Here is a 24,473-nt window from a genome sequence, read left to right as displayed (position 1 = left end):
TTTTAAAAAAATTCAAAACCTAAACAAAACCAAATAGGGGTGTTCACGGTGCGGTTTGGTTCGGTTTTAAGGAAAAAAGTCATTCGATCCGAACGCTTAATTTATGTGCGGTGCGGTTTGGATTGGATGAAATTTTTCTGGAAATCCGATCCGATCCGATCCGATTACAAGCGATTTAGATTTGCGGTTTTTTAAATAAAAAAATTAAATACATATAACAAGTCTCAACATCAAAATTTAAATAATCAACAATGACATAACAAGTCTTAACAATATCTTAAAAAGCCAACGATAACATAACAATAGAAATAAAATTATACGTTAGTTAAAATAAATAAATAAATAACATTTTGAACATAAAATATTTATTAACCAAATATCCAAAAATATTTTTTAAAAAATCTAAAAACTAAAAAAAACATCTAAAAGTATTAAAAAATCCAAAACTTAAACAAAAATAGACATCCAAAACATAAAAAACAAAAATATTCTGGTAAAAAGAATCGTCCAAAACCAAAAAACATCCAAGACGACGGCGACTCCAACAACAACACGCAGTGGAGGCGTCACGGCAACCGGTCTAGCATGCATGGCTGCAAGATCCATCATCAAGGGTTAGCGGCAACACGCGTTCAACGTCGAGCATCCGGAGGCACGACGAGATTTGCTATCTGGAGAGTCGCGTGCGTCTCGACGATCAAGAGATGCAGAGGAAAACAATGTCGTGAAGAGAATATGGAGAGGATGTGGCGGCATGTGAGGTGTGATTTGTCTTGTGGACGGTGGAGAAGAATTCCAGAGGAAGGATGCTGCGTCCAAGTAGCAACGCAAAAGGGAAGTCGCGGCAGGGAGGGGGAACTCAATGTGCAGCAGGGAGGGGAACAAAGGTCACGGTGTCGTCGTCGTTGGAAGAGAGACGTGACACGCTGAAGGGTTGGAAGGTGTCGTCATCAAAGGAGCAGGGAAGGGAGTTGTTGTCGTTGGAGAAGAGAAGGAAAACGTCGTGGGTACAGAAGGCGGTGGCGTCGAAGGAGGCAGAAATCACGATGTCGTCAGAAGCGAGAAGGTAGACATCGTAGGTGTGGAAGGCAACATCATCGAAGGTGAGAATAGAGTTGTTGTTGTTGAAAGAGATAATGGAAGCATCGTTGGAAGGATTTTGTGTTTTTTTTATTCTAAAAACATTTTTTTATTTTAAAATTAGGTTTTTACTTGTTGGCTACATCTTGATTGATTACGTATACTTTTTCTTTTTTTTTAATCTAAATTGTTGTATTTAATAAAAGTATAAAACTATTATAAAAGTATAATATTTGTATAAACCCTTAATGTATTAGGGGAAGACCCGCGCTATGCACGGTCCGATTGATGATCTGCTATAAAGTTTGCCGTGTACATTTTTCTTTATAATGACACTACAAGAAAACTCACTTTTAGCAGCCATTTATTTTGCTTTTAGCGGCAATAAAAATAACTGCTAATACATTTACCAGCAATTAGACATTAGCCGTCTTATGCTTTGCCGCTAAAAGATTTTAGCGGCAATTATAACATTTGCCGGTAAAGACTTTTTTAATGGCCGCAAAAAGTATATAATTTTTAGCGGCCATTTTCTTGGCAATTTATATAGCCACCAAAAGTAATTCTAAAATTGCAATGTTATTCATTTTTAGCGGCCATTATTATTGCCGCCAAAACTCATTTTACTGGTAATTTATATAGCCACTAAAAATAATTCTAAAATTGTAATATTCACTTTTACCGACCATTACTATTGCAGCTAAAATCTTAAGACTTTTTTTAGTTATATTATACTCATTTTCTTAGAAGCAATGAACTACTTTTTTTTTTAGAATCTCAATTATTTTTGCTAACAATTATTATTGTTATGAATAATATAAATATACTGAAATTAATTACTACAAAATGAGATATTTTATTAAACTCAAAATATTAATACACAAATTTCTCTTGAAAAGTAATAAATCATGTTACAAATCTAAACAACAAAAAATACTACAAGCCTATAAACTCAAAATGAGATTCCAACAGAGTTGCCATCTCCCCTTCTATCTCAATGGTAAGATCCATCATCCTTTCCTGACGATCAAATTTTCCTCCACATTTCATGCATTTTATCTACAAAGTATGAGGTGCATGTGTTTACTCTCCATAATTCATAAGGAAAAAGACCCTGCAATATCTGTAAATGTAAGATAAAATTGCACAAGTCACAAAAGAAAATATAAAAATAAACAAAATAAATAGAAATTTATTCAAGAAAGAACCTTGTCACTGTGAAATAGCTTCTTAACATTTGGTTGAACCCTCAGTATCTTCTCCACCAGAACTATTTTTATGTTACAAAACCAAACACATAAATACATTTAATAATATGAATGAATTATACATTAAAAGAGAGAATAATATATGTACTTTTGGCAAGGAAGCCAGTGGCTCCAGTGATGAGAATGGTCTTATCCTCAACGAAGTGGAGTATGCTTCCCAACTCCATTATTGAAACAGAACAAAGAGAGCGAGAAAAATGTATAACACGGCATGAAATTATGACATTGTTTTCTCTGTTATATTCACTTATGTTTGATTAAACAGGTTTTAGCCTCAAATTTAAACATGAAAATTGATTAATAAAATTGACCTGTTGATGCTGCTTGAAGGAGACATCATAGCTAGAGACTTTCTCTTGGCTGGGGTGCCAAGAGCTTGTGCTGGTGATGGCTTTGGCTTTAGCTTTTTCGATGGAGTGGAATTAGCCTTGGCACAACTAAGTTGTAATACAGAAACCTCCCAATGGATACGTAACTAAATATGAAGAATAATGATGGCATGAGAAACACAAGAACATGTTATGAAAGAAAGAACAAGAAGACACAAAAATTCAAGATTTTCACCTCTGTGCTGCAAGCTCCCTCTAACAATGTCAATAATAGTAAGTGCTTCTTGTGGTGTATCCACTTGTTTTCCACTGAGAAGCTCACGTAATTGATGCATGCTAACACGAGCAGCAAACTTGATTACCACTCTCATCATCTTCAATCAATAATATAGTGAACTCTTTGTATGTGAAAGGAAGCATGGCAGCAGTGTAAATATTCCTTCCTCCATCATAAACAGGAAGCCTCATCCCGAACTCAGTGTTCTTATGAACCCTCACCAACTCAGCTATTATAGCTTTGCTTGTTTTGCAACACCTCACTTCAGGTATTATCTTAACCTTTACCATAAAACACACACAATAAGTAACTTAATTAAATGTTAATCAAGTACCAATTTGCTTAAAACAGTAGTTATAGTACGGGTATATATATCAGGAACAAAAAGCTGAGCACTTACAGTGTAACGGCTGAGGTCAGATGCTGAAATATCTGCAAGGAAGTGGTTAGCTTTGACGACACATTTTGTTCCAAGGTGGCCATAGCCAGGCCTTGCAGCGAACACAAGATTCTTGGAACAAGTGAGTGATTATTATTAGTGATGACTGGTGATTTTAGTGGCCCATTTTTAATTAAAAATATGATTAAATTGTACTGGATTAATTGTACCCATTCTCCAATACTTGATATCTTCGAAAGAAGTTAAGACATTAATATATTCATTCCATATCATGAGTGGTGAGAAAAAGACAGCCAAACACCATAAAAATTTCTCAAGTAAAGAAGGAATGAGAGAGCTCACATTGCCTACAAAAACTGAACGAGAATCTATCTCCTCTCTGTTGACCTGACTAGTAGATGCAGTTTCAAGATTTTTGGGAGATTAGAATCAATAACAGACAATGGAGTCTAACAATACACTGGGATAACATTGTTTACATATTAACATAGATAAGAATGAGAAGCGAATGAAAAAGAGATAGAAAAACATAACAAACCACATAAAAAATGGTTTAAAAGTATGATGCAATAATATTAAGCATGAAGTCATGAAGCCCTGTAAACTCTAAAATAAAGGAAACAAAATTAAGTTTGAATTTGTTCATAACATGAATATTCAAATAAGTATACAAGAATATAGCCTTCACAGCCAAGTGAGAGAGTGTTACTCATTAGCCAGTAACAAACAAGCCAAATCATAATCATCCAACCAGAAATAAAACATCTTGTAGGCAAAGGAATTAGGACATGTTCTATGATCAATGCAGAACGAGAAATCATTTACAAAATAAAAATTAAAATAGCTACCCTGGACAGATCCCATCTCCTTCTTGACCTTGACTTGCATCTCTTTAGAGCAGTAGTTTAATCTTCTATATCCTTCAAGCTCTTATCCATGTCATCAAAATCTTGCACTCATAATAGCAGTGGCGTAACATCAAAATTAGGGTTGCAAAATGTGAAATGTAATCAGCTAAACAGGCCCAATAAATTATTGGTGAACAGATACACTATCCGAGGACAAATCTGAACTTTCAAGCTGCAATTGGTAAAATTTCTCATGTTCAAAAATAAATCAATTTCCCTGAGTTCCTCACAACCGCAAATTTGAAATCCTATGTCAGTTGCACAATTAACACAAGTATTAACAAAAATTAGCAGTAGCATCTTCAAATTTGAAATCTAAAACACTCCAAATTGCTGACAAATAAAATTGAGAGAGAGAGAGGAGAACAGAACTGTCGAACCTTTTCGCGAACATGCAGCGCCAGAATTGGAGGAGATGCAGAGAAGGAAGAGCTCAATCTTGAAATTTTGCAGCGAGCATCTGGTCAAGAAGCTCCACAACCTCCGTGTCGAACTTCCTTGTCGCCATTAATGATGCTTTTGAAGATGAAAGTGATGCCGGTTCCACCGTAGCGACATAGATCTGAGACGAATGAAGAAACGAAGACAGCAATGCTGATCTGAGGCGGAGGATGAAAATAGGAACAACGATGCAGTTTGAATGATGGACGGTTGTCGGTGATGGCAAGGTCTGCGGCGGTGGTCGGTGATGGAGGGAATGCTTGAGGTTGTGCCGTTGTGACTTGTGAGTTTCTGATTTTGGGTGGGAGAGTCTTTTACTATGTGTTGGCAATTGATGAAAGAAGATGATAAAAATAAAAATAAAATAAAAAATTAGTGGCAATAATGATAATTGCCATTGTTGATGGAAAAAAATTAGAGTTAAAATAGAAAGACAGTAATAATTTAGTGACAATAGTAATAATTGCCATTATAAAATATAATAATAATGATAAATGTATAATTGCCACTAAAATATAACTTAAATAAAATTAATAGTAGCCATTGTATTATGGCCACTAAAAATTTGTCGCTAAAACTAATTTTTTTAGTAGTGTGATAGGTGATAATTTCTATTGGAAACTCCACTCACTATGAATATGGGGCTTGTATATGAATATATTGATAAATTCGATTACAGCATATCCATAAAGAAATATATATTAAAATAACATATTACTATCAAATAATAAGACATGCACCGGTAAGACCCTCCTCCCATTACCCCCCATGTTAGTTATTGGATCCACATATAGCATAGTCATGACTTAAAACCACTTTAATATACTGATAAAAAAAAGTACTTTAAAATGTAGCTTTCCACTTTAATAAGTGATATAACACATTCCAATATAATGTATAAACAATTTTTATATTTAATGTTCAATTTCACTGAGATAATTCCTTTATTTATGCATTAATATAAAAATGTGATTTTACCGTGGGGCCCGATTGAAAAATATAACTCGTGTTTGGTTAGCTACATTAAGACATTAACAACCCACATTAATTGGAAAGTGTATTTCACTGTTTTCATTGGGGCAGTTAATACGTCAACTAATTAAAGCACGAACCACCACACTGCGCTTTTGATTTGTTTTAGATCCAGAAGAAAGAACTTACATTACAAAAACTACTGTGGCATGACATATCTCCTCTGCCACTTAGAGGATTTTCCTTACATATCAGTGGATGAATAATCTCCTGCACAATGTATTTGCTCATAATAAAACTTCAGAAAAATTGTTCAGCTTCATTTTGTTTCAATAAACCAAATGATGTCAGTTTCATCTAAATCTCTACGACGGAGGGTGGTTCAAGATGAAGGTGCTGAATAAAAGATCTAAACTTTATTGGTGATGAAGACCTGTGTCCCTAGGTGGTTGGCTATGGATGTTCTATTCCTTGGATGGAGAGGTCGCAAATTCTTCATGGCAGGTGTAGCTCTTTTGAACTGCCACTTATAAAAAAAATGGAAAAAGGTAAAATACTCCAAAAGATAGATGTATTTGCCTTGTAGCATTTGAAAAAAAAAAGAAATGTTTGATTTTTTGGTAAAATGCATATGAACTCTGTTCTAACTTTTGCAATTTTTTTCATAAAAGGGACTACTTTTTCCTTCACAAATTTCTAGAAGCAAGGTACCCCTTTAGTGATCTGGTCACTGGAATCAATTTGGTAAGCAATCCTATCAATGATTAGCCATTCATTTCAAGTGTATGCTTTTTGATATTGTAACACTGGAGCTACTATTATTTATGACTAATTACATACTATTGATTATTGCTAATTTCTTGAAGATGCAATTCAGATTGTAGACTGGAATGGAATGAAGACTTGATGGGTATTATTTTTCTAATACTCTAATCGATGTTCATGTTAACTATTTGTGTGTCACCTATTTTAATGGATATCCCATTCATGGTCATGGTAGAGGGGCAGGGGACGGGGTGGATATCATTCTGTTTATACAATTTGACGATAACCGCCTTTGTTTCCAATATACACTTATTAAAACATATAGCTGCTGATAAGTTTATAGTATGGATGAAGGCATCTAAAATCTATAAATGCATGTAATGCGAGAATTCCACATAAGTTATCTAAATCTGATTGTACGCAATGTAATTGATTAGCAAACAGAAAGTTTAACCACAACTCTTCGGATCCTTTTTTTCCTACGTTATGTTGATACAACCAAAAACTTTCCCGATCCCAATTATGCACTAACAGATAAGGTGTTGTTAGTTTATAACGTGTAGTTTTATTGTTTTAATATTCATTGCAATTTCTCTACTTATGGTTGCAGATTATTGACTAATAGTGCGAATGAGGATTCATAAATTGAAGAGCTACATAATGGTATTGGGTGTAGTTGTAAGTAATTTTTTTTACCTCAATTATTCTATAGCTATACTGCTTAGTTATAACTGAGTTAGTGTCTAGTTCTTATATAATTAAAATTTCAATTACTCCAAATAAAACTGTCCTAGGATAATAACAGAAAATAATGAAATGTAAGCCAAGTAGCAGTACCTAAATCTTGATGATTTTTTGGCTCGCTGAGTGAAATTCTACTTGTTAATGTTGATTAAGTATTTTTTTCAGAAAACATTCCGAAAAACTTCCTTAAAAACATTATCTGTCTCTGTGCGATTATCATTGTCATGACATATAAGTATCTTAAGCCCTCCCCTGTGTGTCACCCTATATGCTACAACATAAAGCTGACCGTGCATGAAAATAAGCTTTTTGAGAATTAACCCAACCTTTGATAGTGATTGACCTTGGCTTTTGTTTATAGACATTGCGTATGATACCATTATAGGAAATTGTCTCCATTGGAACTTGAATAGTATTCGATGGTCGGATGGGGTTAGAATCATCCGAGAAATAAATACCTTGTGACTGTTGTTCTTTCTGGTGCTGCTATGTGCTTCAATTATGTGTTTTCCTAGCTTAGTGACCACCAAACGGGTGCCATTGCACAATCCAGCTGAGTGGTCTATGTTCCTTAGAAGCATGATAAGGGTTCCGACCTTTAATGTCAACTCATGATTAGGCACTCCTGAGCATCAAATCATATTTAGGAATTCTAGAGTGTGAATGGATGCCAATAAGTCATTATTAGATTCAGTTGGGCATGTCTTGTCTGACCTATAGTATGTTTGGGCTTCAGTGGGATTTAAGCTCATCATGAATTGGTTTATTTCATCAATTATTTGCTATGTTGGAGCAAGTATTGCTCGATCTTCAATGTCTTCATCAATGTTACTGCTAGCAAAACGTTTCGGATAAGTCACCTTACAAATGGCTAGAATGGGATCGTCCCAATCTTTCACCAGTATGTCTTGCGGGATTGCAATCTTCTGACACAGGTCCGATGGTGTTCCATGACTACCATCACCAATCCCAGGTATCCAATCGGCAAACTTTTTTAACTCTGACAACCTTGTGTTGGAATCACCTAATTTCAATCTCATATTTTTTGTCAATGTCAAAAGCTTGCATCATTCCAAATGTACGATGAGTTTATAGTGGTATTAACAACCTTCTATTGAGTCCCTTTGGGGATCACCGGAAGTATCTGTCGAAAATCACTACCAAAAACAACTGTCTTCCCCCCAAATGGTTGATCAAGGCTGGTTGGATTCTTGACTCTTAAAATGTCACGCATTGTCCTATCAAGAGCTTCAATACAGAACCTATTTACCATAGGAGCCTTATCCCAAATTATAAGTTTTGTTTTTATTAACAAATCAGCCAATGCACTTCCTTATTTAATATTGGATGTTGAGAATTTATCTAGATTGAGTGGGATTACAAAACGTGAGTGTGTTGTCCTACCCCCGAGCAATAAAAGGGATGCAATCCCACTTGATGCAACAATAAGTACGACTTGTGATCTAGATCTCAATGCAACTGTTAAAGTCTTTTAAATAAAGGTCTTTCTAGTTCCACCATAACCATACAGAAAGAATACTCCACCCTTCCCACTTTCAGCAGCCTCCATGATTGACTTGTGTACAATTGTTTGCTCATCGGTAAGTTGTTGCATATAAGTAGCATGATCTAGAGCTAGCTGTCTTTTGTCGTAGCAGAGCTCATCGCAAATTAACATGTTCATTCCATCGCCATACAATTGGCTATGCAGTTGATTCATATCTGGGATTGGCAATGGGGAGAAGTCTCTAAGACTCTTGTTGTATGAGTTATGTACTCTCAATCTCCATTAGCGTCAAGTCCTTCAGTTCATCATCCATAAGGATTAAGCCTATGAGGATCATTTACAAATTAGGTCAGTTAATTAATCACACTACAATTAGAAACAACTATAACTAAAATGTATCCTATTGTTTTAAATTATCACGATTTATTATATATACTACTATCTAACAACACAAAAAATTATACTGTTTGTCCATGTATACTATTTGGTTCTAACCAATTAATTTTTGTTAATATGCTAAAATAAGCCTAATTTCACCTATTATTAGCCTGACTAATAAAAAACTTCTCATCTCTTACATATATCATTCCATAATATGGCCACATTTCTCTATAATTCTTCAAACAACTATGGCATGATTAATATAGCATTTTTCATTTCTCAAATATATTAGGATATAAGGTATATTGACATGTCAAACAATTGTAAATATACAGAAGAATAAAGTAAGTTATAGTTAACCTGGATTGTCAAGTAGTCTCTTCTGCCTATGAAGTATGTCATCACTTAATAGATGCCAGGTCTTCTGCCAAACATTTTCTGGTGAATTCATTGAATTTGAAAATAAAAGCATTGCAAATATCTTCCTCAAGTATGTTCCTGATCCCCCAATGGCTTGCTTCTTGTATTGCATCAATATATTCCTTGTCATCATCTAAAAGGCCATGTATGTATCAGGCATCTTTGAATGTGGAATACAAAACCCCATCTACAGTACGGATCTCCTCATAAGAAGTTGGACCCCCTAACAAAATTGAGCAATATTCTCAGGTAATAACTTTCACTTGATCCTGGAGGTACATAGAAGATCCGTCCTATAATAGAATTCGATTTCTGAGGCAACCACACTCTCTCTTTTACCTTCCATACAAACTTAGTAAGGAGCTCTGCATATGTTAATGACCTTACTTCTGCGTAGTCCTTATTTGCTTGAAACCATCCTAGGAACATAGACTCCTTCATAGTTGCTTGTCTTACCACATTATCTAGATTTTTATGGTCCTTGAAAATGACATTTTGTTCATCGGGTAAGTAGAAGACTAATCTCACGACTGATGGATCTCTATAATAAATGTTAAATCCAAAAATCCTCCACGCTACTTCACACGGTGATATATATCTACAATCATAATACATACTCACCTTATCATATTCATCTAGCTCAGCGTCCTCTGTTGCACTTTCATAGAAAGATGTAGTTACGCGATCATATCCTTTGTTCAGTATTTGAACAAATACTTAAAAGATCTTGATTGATTGCACCACTCTACATTTATATGAGCTCCATATCTTATAAGCAGTAGTCTGTTGTGAGGAACCACATAACGGTTATCAAGGTCAATCACAGACTTGCTAATAGTTCTTCCATCTTCTCTGCGCCTATATACTGGATACCCATCATCATCGACAGTTGTGGAATCGACAAATCTCTTAGCAAAGTGACGTATATATTTTCCATTCTCCATACATGATGAATCTTTCCTTGCCAACCCACATGGACCATGCATCATATGCTTTTCAACTACTTCTAAGTATTCAGGATTTAGCTCTTTATCCGGGATCTTAGCAGATATTATCTTGTCAATGTTGTCAGCTGTGGGAAGCTTGTCATCCTTGTGTAAGAATAATAGTATATGTGCATGTGGTAGTCCACGCTTTTAGAACCCAATTGTGTATGCAATTGTGTCAAAAATAGTACATATGTTTGTTAAGTTTATTAAAAGCCATTGCATGGGTACTCAATTTTACCACATACTACTTAAAAATCACAATTTATTGAATGTATCCGATTTTCTTAAATGCAAAATACCTTTACAAACTCTGCCAAAAATCTTGTTCACCTTAATATCTTTAATCAGCAAATCCAATTTTGTCTTGAATGTCCTGCATACTATGTTAAGCCTATCTTCTGCATTTAATTTCCTATTCTTAAGAAAGTCTTCAACCTCGGGCCACTTGGAATTGCATGTGAATATAGTGAAGAGGTCCGGATACCCCACAACGTTACATATTGCCATTGCATCTTGATAGTTCTGAATTATATATCTGGGACCTCTTGTAAACGATGATGGCAATATAATACGTTTGCCATGCGATGATGAAGTAGTTTCCCCACTCAGAACTGCTTCCTTTATACCCCTATACATCTCACATCTGATCCTCTCTTGATCAAGGCGTATATAATTTAGTCGAGATGATCCAATTATCGAAAATCCATCAACCAAAAATTGTTGAAATAGCCGCCTGGAATATAACAGAGGAGAGCCGTCAGCTAACCTTTCTTGTATCTTAAAAGTGAAGAATTCTCTCATTGAAACCTCTTGTCGACCTTTACCCTCACTCTGATTACGCTTGTTGAGAGGTATGTCTTCCTTGTACCCATCCTCTCCAAAAGGAAATAACAACAGGTATTATAATCCCAAATATGCTAGATTGAGTTGATTAATCCTTTGTAATCTTTAACTTTGTATCTCGACCACAATATCTCTATCAGTTTTATCGATATCAAAGCCACCCACAACCAGTGCAGCAACCTCATCTGTGGTGGGCAAGTTGTATCTCCTACCATCTTTACCCCTTTTTCCCGGAAGCCTTAGCTTGATTTGAGTATGCGTATCTTTAGAGACCGACTCTCTAACCATGCGAAATGCCTTCACCAAAATATTGTTCTCATCAAGCATCTACTTTAATTCTCTTACAATGTCCTTGTGAATCTCTTTGTGGTCATTGCCCCTACATACCAAAAACAAAAGTTAAAATTCATTCATTTTATTCTGCACATTTTACTTCAATAATTCCTGACATATGTATAGAATTCTCGTATCTACACTACAAAAGCATAACTCTAAAACTTATCGGATAGCAGCCATGCGGGTTTGGATCTCATTATGAGTATCAAATACATATAAGTAGGCAAATTTTGCAATATTTTTCTCTGGTGGAATGAGACTACCCATTGGATGATAGTTCTCTCCACATAGTATAAATATTGGTAGACCTCTCGCTTGATTTATTCCACGGTCTATTTTTGCACCCATTGATGTGAACTGAAACATGCTATTGTAAGCTCTGATATTATCCCAGAAATGTTTGCTCTTAGGACTATCATTGAACAACAAATCATACAACACTATTGGAAATTTTTGTAGTTGTGGAAGTTGAACCTGTCCTCTTTTACAACATAATGTGAATTTTGGTTCTGCTGTCTTGTAACTCTTGTTTGACCTTTCATCATACCAATAAAGAGCATGATAATGTTCACATTCATAGATTGCATATCCGATGTGCACATACTCTGCATAATCAAGGTCATTAGCAGATGTGATTCATATTGTTATTAATTTTGAAATCTGATATTAAGCAATAATAGTTTAGTAAGACATTAAAGTTACCCCATACCTTTATTCATCGAATTACTAAAATTGGCATCTCTGTTTGATCTACGTCCCACGTTATTACCTGTATAGAGGAGTTAATTGTTTAGATTCTACAATATAAAACAACTAAACTTGTCATCATTTAAGTAACTTAACGAATTACGTGTTTGAAAAAATCCAACAATTGGTGTAAATAATTATCTAGTTTAATTAGCTGATTTGGTAGACTTGTAAAAATTCAATACCAACAAAACCTCTCCATAATATATATACTACATACCACTATTTTTCTTGCTAAAGTCTTTATCAGATTTCAAAGAACCAAGTGTGAGTTTATAAGGACTACATACATTTCGATTGAATTAATAAATTAATCTCTTACTTTATGCAATATTGTGTAATAAAATTTTATTAATATATACATCCAAGTACAAAAATACCATAAATTTAAACATTATACCACGATTAGTCTTTGTAGTCCGTCTTACTCCATCTTTGTTGCCCACTTGCTTTTTACCAACAACTGTGAAATCCATTATTATAATATATAAAAAGATATTACATAATACATGAGATTTTAAGTTTCATATAAAATTACCATTTTATCTTTACAACAAAAAAAATAAGCATGTATCTTAGACCTACACTATTTCAATTTAATTATTTATCAATCTATCTATTTTTTAATAATGTATAAAAATGAAAATTACGTACTGATATAGTCAAGTCTTGACATATTACACAGTTTCGACTATTGCTACATAAATATTTTAGTAAACTTGCCATTTTAGTTTTTTTATTCTTACATCACATTTTATTTTTCTTATGCAATGTTTAACATTATATTTTCATCTCTTTTTACTTTTTATTTCTATATACGTTATTCTATATCTTTCATTTTAATTAATATTCTTTCTCTTAATAGATATGAATTGGTTAATAAATTATAATTCATTGTCTCTATTTATTCTCACTTCTATTTATGTTTACTATATAAATAAACATTCAATTCTATTGGTTAATAAATTATAATTCATTGTCTCTATTTAATCTCCTCCTATATAATCTTATGTCCTTTACTCTTTTTCTTCTTTCTTAGGTAATGTTTTGCATAATTATTTAAGCATTTTGGTTGATGACCGTAGTAATTTAATTTTAATTAATATAATTTTTATTCTATCTTTCTACTAACATATTAACCCCTTTAAAAGATATTACCCTTAAACCAATTATAATACAATACATACAGCTAATTTAGCATACCCTTTCCATGTATTGAGAGTTCAGTAGATCGTTTTGCATCCATTATTTGCTTCTATACTTTCTTACTGATTTTGTTTGATCTATTGCAAGAAATATCGATCAGTATATGTAGAACATAGTTCATCCAAAATACAAATTTTATAGTTGATTTGAGAAAGTATCATTAAGTGTGATATCAAACCTTTATTACCTTGAATCTGGGTATTATTGTCCACTCTATTACCAGCTCCATTACTTGAGACACCTGTTCAAGACAAAATGATGTATGTCTGACTCATTTATAAACGTATATGCAGTAGGAACCAAGCACCTTTTTTTTCTATTTATGGACCTAAATCATAACAACTTTCATTCTAGCTAATTAGATATTAATTCAATTCTCCTATGATACCTGCCATGGAATTGAAATCCATTGGTAGTAGTGTGAATGTGATTGTAGAATTGGTTCCTACGGCAAAAATAGTAGATACAAACAAATCTTTAATAACTTATACAAAACCATCTAGAAAACAACATAGTCCAAATTCATGCTATGAAGTTGTCAAAAGTTTTAATGTATGTATTGTTGGTGATTAAGCTATACCTTGTTGTGTCTGAGACCGTTTGATTTACTTTTTACACTGCAAATTGATAGCTCTTTGTATCCTAGCATTCTCTGCTTTCTCTATATAAATCAATTAATTTTTATGTATCACTTTATATAGCTCTTTATGTAGCAAATTACATTAAATCTCTTACTGCTGTGTTACCTTTGGATGATAGGTTTAGTGGCAATTGGCTTACGAAAGAATTTGACACTGAATCCTTGCTTTGAATTTGGTTTTGACGTCTTCCATCACATTTTTCTCGTTCCATTATTATTCCATTGACCACTTTATCTATCTGATTTTTCTTGCCCACTTCGTTAAGATTTTTATAATTAACCTCGAAATTGTTTACAATTCCTGAAATAATTTGATGCGTGACAAAAGTTAGACCAATTAAGAGAATCTTAATAAGAAAAATGCATTGCAAGTATAGCCCCTTAACCAGCTAAAGTCTGCCTCACCAATTTAAAAAGGTTTGTCACAAATTTTAGAAAAAAAAATACTGGGAGTATGAGTCCCAGGTCATCTCCCAACGAGTTGCAGGAAAGTGTGCTATTTTATTAACTAGAAGTTTTCCAGAAAAGTTGAGTTTTGATAATGAATAAAAATAATTGTAAATTAAAGCAATAAAAATAAACTAAGAACAATTATTGATATTCTATATTAAATGACCTTGACTGGGGGAATGATTAATTGGAAGTTCTATCCTTGATGGAATCTTCTCAAGTGTAGTGTAAAGAGGTTGTTGTTTTCACTTAGTTAACCCTTACTAAATAAAGGAAAGTCAAGTGATTGAGCTAACTCTTACCCACAAATCCTAGTCCTCTCCCTTGGGAAGGTCTAGCGTTAGTAGGTATAGGATTAGCCAACAACGTCCAATTTAACTAAGCACTTGAGCATTCCAACTCAAGTGTCTCCTCTTAATCAACTCCCATGTCAAGTATAAAATCTACTCCATTGACATGGAATTAATACTCATAAAAATATAGAAGACATAATTAAATGAAATAAAATAGATATTTAAAATTAATTAAAAATAAAAGTAACTCTATATATTAATAAATCCAAAATGCAACATACTTATTTGAATAGGGTCAATGAGCAACTAATAAGAGTAAAGAAATATGGAAACAAACTAAAGTGATGTCTTCACGGAGGTAATGACTCTTCAGCATCCAAAATCCAAAGCGAAAGCATAAACTATCAATGTAAAGTTAATCTAGATTCTGATCTAAAACTAAAAGTAATCCTAATATCGATGTATCTGAATGTGTGTGGATGCGTGTTGAGTTTCTGCATGTTCCCTAACTTTAGTATGTGTTTCTGGGCTAAAAACTGGGTTAAAACGCGGCCCGAAATCGCCCCCAGCGTATTCTGTTATTTCTGCAGATCGCGCAGGTCACGCGTACGCGTCGTCCACGTGTTTGCGTCATTCAGCGATTTTCCTTGTCACGCGTTCACGTCGTCTACGAGTTCGCGTCACTCGTGTAGACTCCAATCCATGCGTTTGCGTTAGGCACGCGTTCGCGTCACTGCAATTTCTTCATTTCGCGCGCTCGCGTGAGCCAAGCGATCGCGTCAGTGTTTGCTGGTCATCTCCTTGGTTTCTTGTGTTCCTTCTAATTTTGCAAGCTTCCTCTCTATTCTCTAAGCCATTCTTGCCCTATGAAGCCTGAAACACTTAACACACGGATCACGGCATCGAATGGTATAAAGGAGAATTAAAATGTACTAATTAAAGGTTTCTAGGAAGCAAGTTTTCAACCATAAACAATACTAGGAAGGAATTATAAAATTCATGCAATCTATATGAATAAGTAGGTAAAGACTTGATAAAATCACTCAATTAAACACAATATAAATCATAAAATAATGGTTTATCAACCTCCCCACACTTAAACATTAGCATGTCCTCATGCTTAGCTTACGGAGATAAAATAAATGAGTAGGAAAATGTAAGACTCATGCAATGCAATGCAACCTATATATATGAATGCAACTATATGATTCTTGTCTACTTGGTTAAAAATAAATAAGCTCTTCAAGATAAACATAAATCAAATTCCACTAATTCAATTTATACAGTAAGAACAGATAAAAACGTAAGAAGACAGCTCATAAAAGCAGGGAACATAGAATTAAGCATTGAACCCTCACTGATGGTGTATATGCACTTTAGCCTCTCAAGTGTATAGGGTAATCACTCTACTCTTCTCTAATCATGCTTTCTAAACTTTATTCTTCACCTAACCAATCAACAATAATTAATGTACTAATGCAACATCATGAGGTCTTTTTCAAGGTTGTAGTGGGGCTAAGGTTAGGGTGAGGGTATATATATGGCTAAGTGAGCTAAAATATGAATCTTTGACTAACCTAAGCTTTCACCTAACATACACATACTCTATTTAATTCTAATTTTGTCCCCTTATTTATTTAAATATTTATTGAATATTTTTGGATTTTTTTTATAAATAACATATGAATGCACATGGATTTTTATTTTTTCTGTTTTACATGAGTAGGTACCCAAATTTCTATTATTTTATTAAGGTAAGAACATAACATATTCCTTTATTAACCCATGTTTCCACAATTTTCCCATGCTTAATTAACACACAATCTCTATCTTAAGCTAATCAAAGATTCAATTTGGGGTGTTTAATGGTCTTTCTGCTTAAGGCTAGTGATGTGGTAAAATATAGAACAAATGGGATTTAAAAGGCTCAAAGTGGCTGACAAGGGTGATTTAAAGGGTAGGTGATGAGCGGATAATTTATACGCTTTTTGGCATTGTTTTTAGGTAGTTTTCAGTATGTTTTAGTTATTTTTTATTATATTTTTATTAGTTTTTAAATAAAAATCAAATTTCTGGACTTTCAGCACGAAATTGTGATCATCAACAATGGCGCCAAAGGACTTGGAGCTCTCAAACGTGAATCACACTTTGTCACAATTCCGCACAACTAACCAGCAAGTGCACTGGGTCGTCCAAGTAATAAACCTTACATGAGTAAGGGTCGATCCCACGGAGATTGTCTACACCTTAATCTATGGTGTGTAGAAACTCCACCGTTGAGAATACATAAGAACAAATAGTGTAAGCATGGCCGAATGGCCCGCCTCAAGGGTCTAAGGACTAAACGTCCTAAGATGCAAAATACAATAGCAAAAGGTCCTATTTATAGAAAACTAGTAGCCTAGGGTTTACAGAAATCAGTAATTAATGCAGAAATCTTCTTCCGGGCCCACTTGGTGTGTGCTTGGGCTGAGCATTGAAGCATTTTCATGTAGAGACTTTTCTTGGAGTTAAACGCCAGCTTTTGTGCCAGTTTGGGCGTTTAACTCCAGCTTTTGTGCCAGTTTTGGAGTTAAACACCAGAATTCTTGAGCTGACATGGAACGCCTGTTTGGGCCATCAAATCTCAGGAAAAGTATGGAATATTATATATTGCTAGAAAGCCCAGGATGTCTACTTTCCAACGCAATTGAGAGCGCGCCAATTGGGCTTTTGTAGCTCCAGAAAATCCACTTTGAGTGCAGGGAGGTCAGAATCCAACAGCATCTGTAGTCCTTTTTCAGCCTCTGAATCAGATTTTTGCTCAGGTCCCTCAATTTCAGCCAGAAAATACCTGAAATCACAGAAAAACATACAAACTCATAGTAAAGTCAAGAAGAGTGATTTTTATTTAAAAACTAATAAAAATATAATAAAAACTAATTAAAATATACTAAAAATATACTAAAAACAATGCCAAAAAGCGTATAAATTATCCGCTCATCACAACACCAAACTTAAATTGTTGCTTGTCCCCAAGCAACTGAAAATCAAATAGGATAAAAAAATAAGAGAATATACAATGAATTCCAAAAACATCTATGAAGATCAGTATTAATTAGATGAGCGGGGCTTTTAGCTTTTTGCTTCTGAACAGTTTTGGCATCTCACTTTATCCCTTGAAGTTCAGAATGATTGGTATCTATAGGAACTCAGAATCCAGATAGTGTTACTAACTTTCCTAGTTAAGTATGTTGATTATTGAACACAGCTACTTTATGAGTCTTGGCCGTGGCCCTAAGCACTTTGTTTTCCAGTATTACCACCGGATACATAAATGCCACATACACATAACTGGGTGAACCTTTTCAGATTGTGACTCAGCTTTGCTAGAGTCCCCAATTAGAGGTGTCCAGGGTTCTTAAGCACACTCTTCTTTTTTTGCTTTGCACCTCGACTTTAACCGCTCAGTCTCAAGTTTTCACTTGACATCTTCACGCCACAAGCACATGGTTAGGGACAGCTTGGTTTAGCTGCTTAGGCCAGGATTTTATTCCTGTGGGCCCTCCTATCCACTGATGCTCAAAGCCTTGGATCCTTTTTATCACCCTTGCCTTTTGGTTTAAAGGGGTATTGGCTTTTTCTGCTTGCTCTTCTTTTTTTTTTGCAAGCTTTTCACTGCTTTTTCTTGCTTTAAGAATCAATTTTATGATTTTTCAAATCATCAGATAACATTTCTCCATTTTCTTTCATTCTTTCAAGAGCCAACAATTTTAACATTCATAAACAATCAAATTGAAAAATATGCACTGTTCAAGCATTCATTCAGAAAAACAATAGCATTGCCACCACATCAAAATAATTAAACTATTTTAAAATTCAAAATTCATGTACTTCTTTTTCTTTTTCAATTAAAAACATTTTTCATTTAAGAAAGGTGATGGATTTATTTTCATAGCTTTAAGGCATAGACACTTAGACACTAATGATCATGTAATAAAGACACAAACATAAATAAACATAGAGCACAATTTTCGAAAAACAGAAAATAAAGAACAAGGAAATTAAAGAACGGGTCCACCTTAGTGATGACAGCTTGTTCTTCCTCTTGAAGATCTTATGGAGTGCTTGAGCTCCTCAATGTCTCTTCCTTGCCTTTGTTGCTCCTCTCTCATGGTTCTTTGATCTTCGTTAATTTTATGGAGGAGGATGGAATGCTCTTGGTGCTCCACCCTTAGTTGTCCCATATTGGAACTTAATTCTCCTAGGGAAGTGTTGATTTACTCCCAATAGTTTTGTGGAGGAAAATGCATCCCTTGAGGCATCTTGTCCATCAGTGGGATCTCTTGTTTCCTCATGCTCTTGTCCATGAGTGGGATATCTTGTTTGCTCCATCCTTTTCTTAGTGATAGACTTGTCCTCATCAATGAGGATGTCTTCCTCTATGTCAATTCCAGCCGAATTGCAGAGGTGACAAATGAGATGAGGGAAGGCTAACCTTGCCATAGTGGAGGACTTGTCCGCCACCTTGTAGAGTTCTTGGGATATAACCTCATGAACTTCCACTTCTTCTCCAATCATGATGCTATGTATCATGATAGCCCGGTCTATAATAGCTTTGGACCGGTTGCTAGTGGGAATGATTGAGCGTTGGATGAACTCCAACCATCCCCTAGCCATGGGCTTGAGGTCATGCCTTCTTAGTTGAACTGGCTTTCCTCTTGAATCTCTCTTCTATTGAGCGCCCTCTTCACATATGTCCATGAGGACTTGGTCCAACCTTTGATCAAAGTTGACCCTTCTAGTGTAGGGGTGTGCATCTCCTTGCATTATGGGCAAGTTGAATGCCAACCTTACATTTTCTGGACTAAAATCCAAGTATTTCCCTCGGACCATTGTAAGCCAATTCTTAGGGTCCGGGTTCACACTTTGATCATGGTTCTTGATGATCCATGCATTGGCATAGAACTCTTGAACCATTAAGATTCCAACTTATTGAATAGGGTTGGTGAGAACTTCCCAACCTCTTCTTCGGATCTCATGTCGGATCTCCGGATACTCATTCTTTTTGAGTTTGAAAGGGACCTCGGGGATCACTTTCTTCTTGGCCACATCTTCATAGAAGTGGTCTTGATGCACCCTTGAGAGGAATCTCTCCATCTCCCATGACTCGAAGGTGGATGCTTTTGCCTTCCCTTTCCTCTTTCTAGAGGTTTCTCCGGCCTTTGGTGCCATAAATGGTTATGGAAAAACAAAAAGCTTTAGCTTTTACCACACCAAACTTAGAAGGTTGCTCGTCCTCGAGCAAAAGAAGAAGAGAGTAGAAGAAGAAGAAATAGAGGAGATGGAGTGGGCTTTGTGTTTCGGCTAAGGGGGAGAAGTGGTGTTTAGGTTGTGTGAAAATGAAGGAGTGAAGATGGGTTTATATAGGGGTGAGAGGGGTGTGTATGGTTCGGCCATTATGGGTAGGTTTGGGAGGGAAAGTGGTTTGAATTTGGATGGTGAGGTAGGTGGGGTTTTATGAAGGATGGATGTGAGTGGTGAAGAGAATGGTGGGAGTTGATAGGTGAGGGATTTTTGGGGAAGAGGTATTGAGGTGATTGGTGAATGGATGAAGAAGAGAGAGAGTGGTGGGGTAGGTGGGGATCCTGTGGGGTCCACAGATCCTGAGGTGTCAAGGATATCTCATCCCTGCACCAAGTGGCGTGCAAAACGCCCCTTGCTGCCAATCCTGGCGTTAAACGCCAGGCTGCTACCCATTTCTGGCGTTTAACGCCAGCTTCTTGCCCATTCCTGGCGTTAAACGCCAGTCTGGTGCCCTTTTCTGGCGTTAAACGCCCAGAATGGTGCCAGACTGGGCGTTTAACGCCCATTCTGCTACCTTTATTGGCGTTTAAACGCCAGTAACTGTCTCCTCCAGGTTGTTCTATTTTTCATTCTGTTTTTCACTTTGTTTTTGCTTTTTCAATTATTTTTGTGACTTCATATGATCATCAACCTACAGAAAATATAAAATAGAAAATAGAAAATTATCATAGAATAGTAACGATTGGGTTGCCTCCCAACAAACGCTTCTTTAATGTCAATAGCTTGACAGTGGGCTCTCATGGAGCCTCACAGATGTTCAGAGCAATGTTGAAACCTCCCAACACCAAACTTAGAGTTTGAATGTGGGGGTTCAATACCAAACTTAGAGTTGGGTTGTGGACTCCCAACACCAAACTTAGAGTTTGACTGTGGGGGCTCTGTTTGACTCTGTATTGAGAGAAGCTCTTCATGCTTCCTCTCCATGGTTATAGAGGGATATCCTTGAGCTTTAAACACAAGGGAGTCTCCATTCACTTGAATGATCAATTCTCCTCTGTCAACATCAATCACTGCTTTTGCTGTGGCTAGGAAGGGTCTGCCAAGGATGATGGATTTATCCATACACTTCCCAGTCTTTAGGACTATGAAATCAGCAGGGATGTAATGGTCTTCAACCTTTACCAAGACATCCTCTACAAGTCCATAAGCTTGTTTCTTTGAATTGTCTGTCATCTCCAGTGAGATTCTAGCAGCTTGTACCTCAATGATCCCTAGCTTCTCCATTACAGAGAGAGGCATAAGGTTTATGCTTGACCCTAGGTCACACAAAGCCTTCTCAAAGGTCATGGTGCCTATGGTACAAGGGATTGAGAACTTTCCAGGGTCCTGTCTCTTTTGAGGTAATCTCTGCCTAGTTAAGTCATCCAGTTCTTTGATGAGCAATGGAGGTTCATTCTCCCAAGTCTCATTACCAAATAACTTGGCATTTAGCTTCATGATTGCTCCAAGGTACTTAGCAACTTGCTCTTCAGTGACATCTTCATCCTCTTCAGAGGAAGAATACTCATCAGAGCTTATGAATGACAGAAGTAAATTTAATGGAATCTCTATGGTCTCAGTCTGAGCCTCAGATTCCCATGGTTCCTCATTAGGGAATTCCATGGAGGTCAGTGGACGTCCATTGAGGTCTTCCTCAGTGGGAATCACTGCCTCTTCCTCCTCTCCATGTTCGGCCATGTGAAATGTGGTTATGGCCTTGCACTCTCTTTTGGGATTCTCTTCTGTATTTCTTGGGAGAGTGCTAGGAGGGAGTTCAGTAATTTTCTTACTCAGCTGACCCAATTGTGCCTCCAAATTTCTAATGGAGGATCTTATTTCAGTCATGAAACTTTGAGTGGTTTTGATTAGATCAGAGACAATGGTTGCTAAGTCAGAGTGGCTCTGCTTAGAATTCTCTGTCTGTTGTTGAGAAGATGATGGAAAAGGCTTGCCATTGCTAAACCTGTTTCTTCCACCATTGTTGTTGTTGAAGCCTTGTTGAGGCCTCTGTTGGTCCTTCCATGAGAGATTTGGATGATTTCTCCATGAAGGATTATAGGTGTTTCCATAGGGTTCTCCTATGTAATTCACCTCTTCCATTGCTAGGTTCTCAGGATCATAAGCTTCTTCTTCAGAGGAAGCTTCCTTAGTACTCCCTGTTGCTGCTTGCATTTCAGACAGACTCTGAGAAATCATATTGACTTGTTGGGTCAATATTTTATTCTGAGCCAATATGGCATTTAGAGTATCAATCTCAAGAACTCCTTTCTTCTGAGTTGTCCCATTATTCACAGGATTCCTTTCAGAGGTGTACATGAATTGGTTATTTGCAACCATTTCAATGAGTTCTTGAGCTTCTGTAGGCGTCTTCTTCAGATGAAGAGATCCTCCAGCAGAGCAATCCAATGACATCTTGGATAGTTCAGACAGACCATCATAGAAGATTCCTATGATGCTCCATTCTGAAAGCATGTCAGAAGGGCACCTTCTGATCAATTGCTTGTATCTCTCCCAGGCTTCAAAGAAGGATTCACCATCCTTCTGTCTAAAGGTTTGGACTTCCACTCTAAGCTTACTCAATTTTTGAGGTGGAAAGAACTTTGCCAAGAAGGCATTGACTAGCTTTTCCCAAGAGTTCAGGCTTTCCTTAGGTTGTGAATCCAACCATGTCCTAGCTCTGTCTCTTACAGCAAAAGGAAAAAGCATAAGTCTGTAGACTTCAGGGTCAACCCTATTGGTCTTGACAGTGTCACAGATTTGCAAGAACTCAGCTAAGAACTGATGAGGATCTTCCAATGGAAGTCCATGAAACTTGCAATTCTGTTGCATTAGAGAAACTAATTGAGGCTTAAGCTCAAAGTTGTTTGCTCCAATGGCAGGGATAGAGATGCTTCTCCCATAGAAATCAGGAGTAGGTGCAGTAAAGTCACCAAGCACCTTCCTTGCATTGTTGGCATTGTTGTTTTCGGATTCCATGGTTTCTTCTTCTTTGAAGAGCTCTGTTAGGCCCTCTAGAGAGAATTGTTCTTTAGCTTCTCTTAGCTTTCTCTTCAAGGTCTTTTTAGGTTCAGGATCAGCTTGAACAAGTATGCCTTTATCTTTGTTCCTGCTCATATGAAAGAGAAGAGAACAAGAAAGTAGGGAATCCTCTATGTAATAGTATAGAGATTCCTTGATGTGTCAGAGGAAAAGAAGAATAGAAGGAGGAGGTAGATGGAGGAGAATTCGAACATTTAAAGACGGAGGGAGTTCGAATTGTACCTTGAGGAGGAGTCTTAGTCCCTTAAATAGAAGGATGTGAAAAGAGGGGAAAAATTTTCGAAAATTAATTAAAAGATTTTAAAAAGGAATTTGAAAATTTGATTGAGATTTTCGAAAACTAAGATTGGGAAAGAAATAAAGTGATTTTTGAAAAAAAGATTTTGAAATTAGAAAAAGATATGATTGAAAAAAAATAATTTTGAAAAAGATGTGATTGAAAAGATATGTTTGAAAAGATATGATTGAAAATCAATTTAGAAAAAGAAAGTTTGAAAACTAAAGTTGATTACTTGACTAACAAGAAATTAAAAGATATGATTCTAAAATTTAAAATTTGATCCTTTCTTAATAGGCAAGTAATAACTTGAAAATTTGAAGTAAATCTTGAATTGAAGCAAGAATCAATAAAAAAATGCAACTAAGATCAAATAAACAATGCATGTAAGACACCAAACTTAAAAGTTTGTATACTAAGGACTATAACAATGTAAAAATGCATGTAAGAAACAACAAAACATACAAAACAAGAGAATTTAAAGATCATAGCAATGGAATCATCAAGAATAACTTGAAGATCAATGAAGAACATGTATGAATTCGAAAAATGCAAGAAGACCAGAAACATGCAATTGACACCAAACTTAAAAATTGATACTAGACTCAAACAAGGAACATAAAATATTTTTGATTTTTATGATTTTATAAATTTTTTTGTGATTTTCGAAACTTATATAGAAAAGAAAATAAAGAGATTCAAAACTTTTAATAAGAATTCCAGGAATCATGCAATGTTAGTCTAAAGCTTCAGTCTAAAAAGGATTAGACATGTTTGGCCAAGCTTCAGTAGGACATTACATTCAATAGCTAAATTGATGAAAATCAATCAGCTTT

At 35.6% G+C, this 24,473-nt stretch overlaps 1 protein-coding gene across 1 annotated transcript; it reads right to left on the bottom strand.

Moving 5' to 3' along the window:
• On the bottom strand, positions 1,923-2,791 carry LOC107622186 (fatty acyl-CoA reductase 2-like). The gene is made up of 3 exons (XM_021113694.1): positions 2,437-2,791; positions 2,289-2,350; positions 1,923-2,139 (listed from the first exon to the last, which is right to left on the bottom strand). The coding sequence occupies exons 1-3, from the start codon at positions 2,513-2,515 to the stop codon at positions 2,017-2,019; spliced, it is 264 nt and encodes an 87-aa protein (XP_020969353.1). The 5' UTR covers positions 2,516-2,791; the 3' UTR covers positions 1,923-2,016.

Source organism: Arachis ipaensis, chromosome B10 (genome assembly GCF_000816755.2).
Source record: "Arachis ipaensis cultivar K30076 chromosome B10, Araip1.1, whole genome shotgun sequence".
In the NCBI taxonomy this organism is placed as follows: Eukaryota; Viridiplantae; Streptophyta; class Magnoliopsida; order Fabales; family Fabaceae; genus Arachis; species Arachis ipaensis.
This window is presented reverse-complemented; position numbering and strand designations above follow the sequence as displayed.

Bases quoted from the DNA above. Each gene is read 5' to 3' on its own strand.
- LOC107622186 (XM_021113694.1), bottom strand. From the start codon at position 2,515: ATGGAGTTGGGAAGCATACTCCACTTCGTTGAGGATAAGACCATTCTC. The intron at 2,351-2,436 runs GTACATATATTA...ACATAAAAATAG, and splicing joins CACTGGCTTCCTTGCCAAAA to TTCTGGTGGAGAAGATACTG. The intron at 2,140-2,288 runs GTTCTTTCTTGA...CATACTTTGTAG, and splicing joins AGCTATTTCACAGTGACAAG to ATAAAATGCATGAAATGTGG.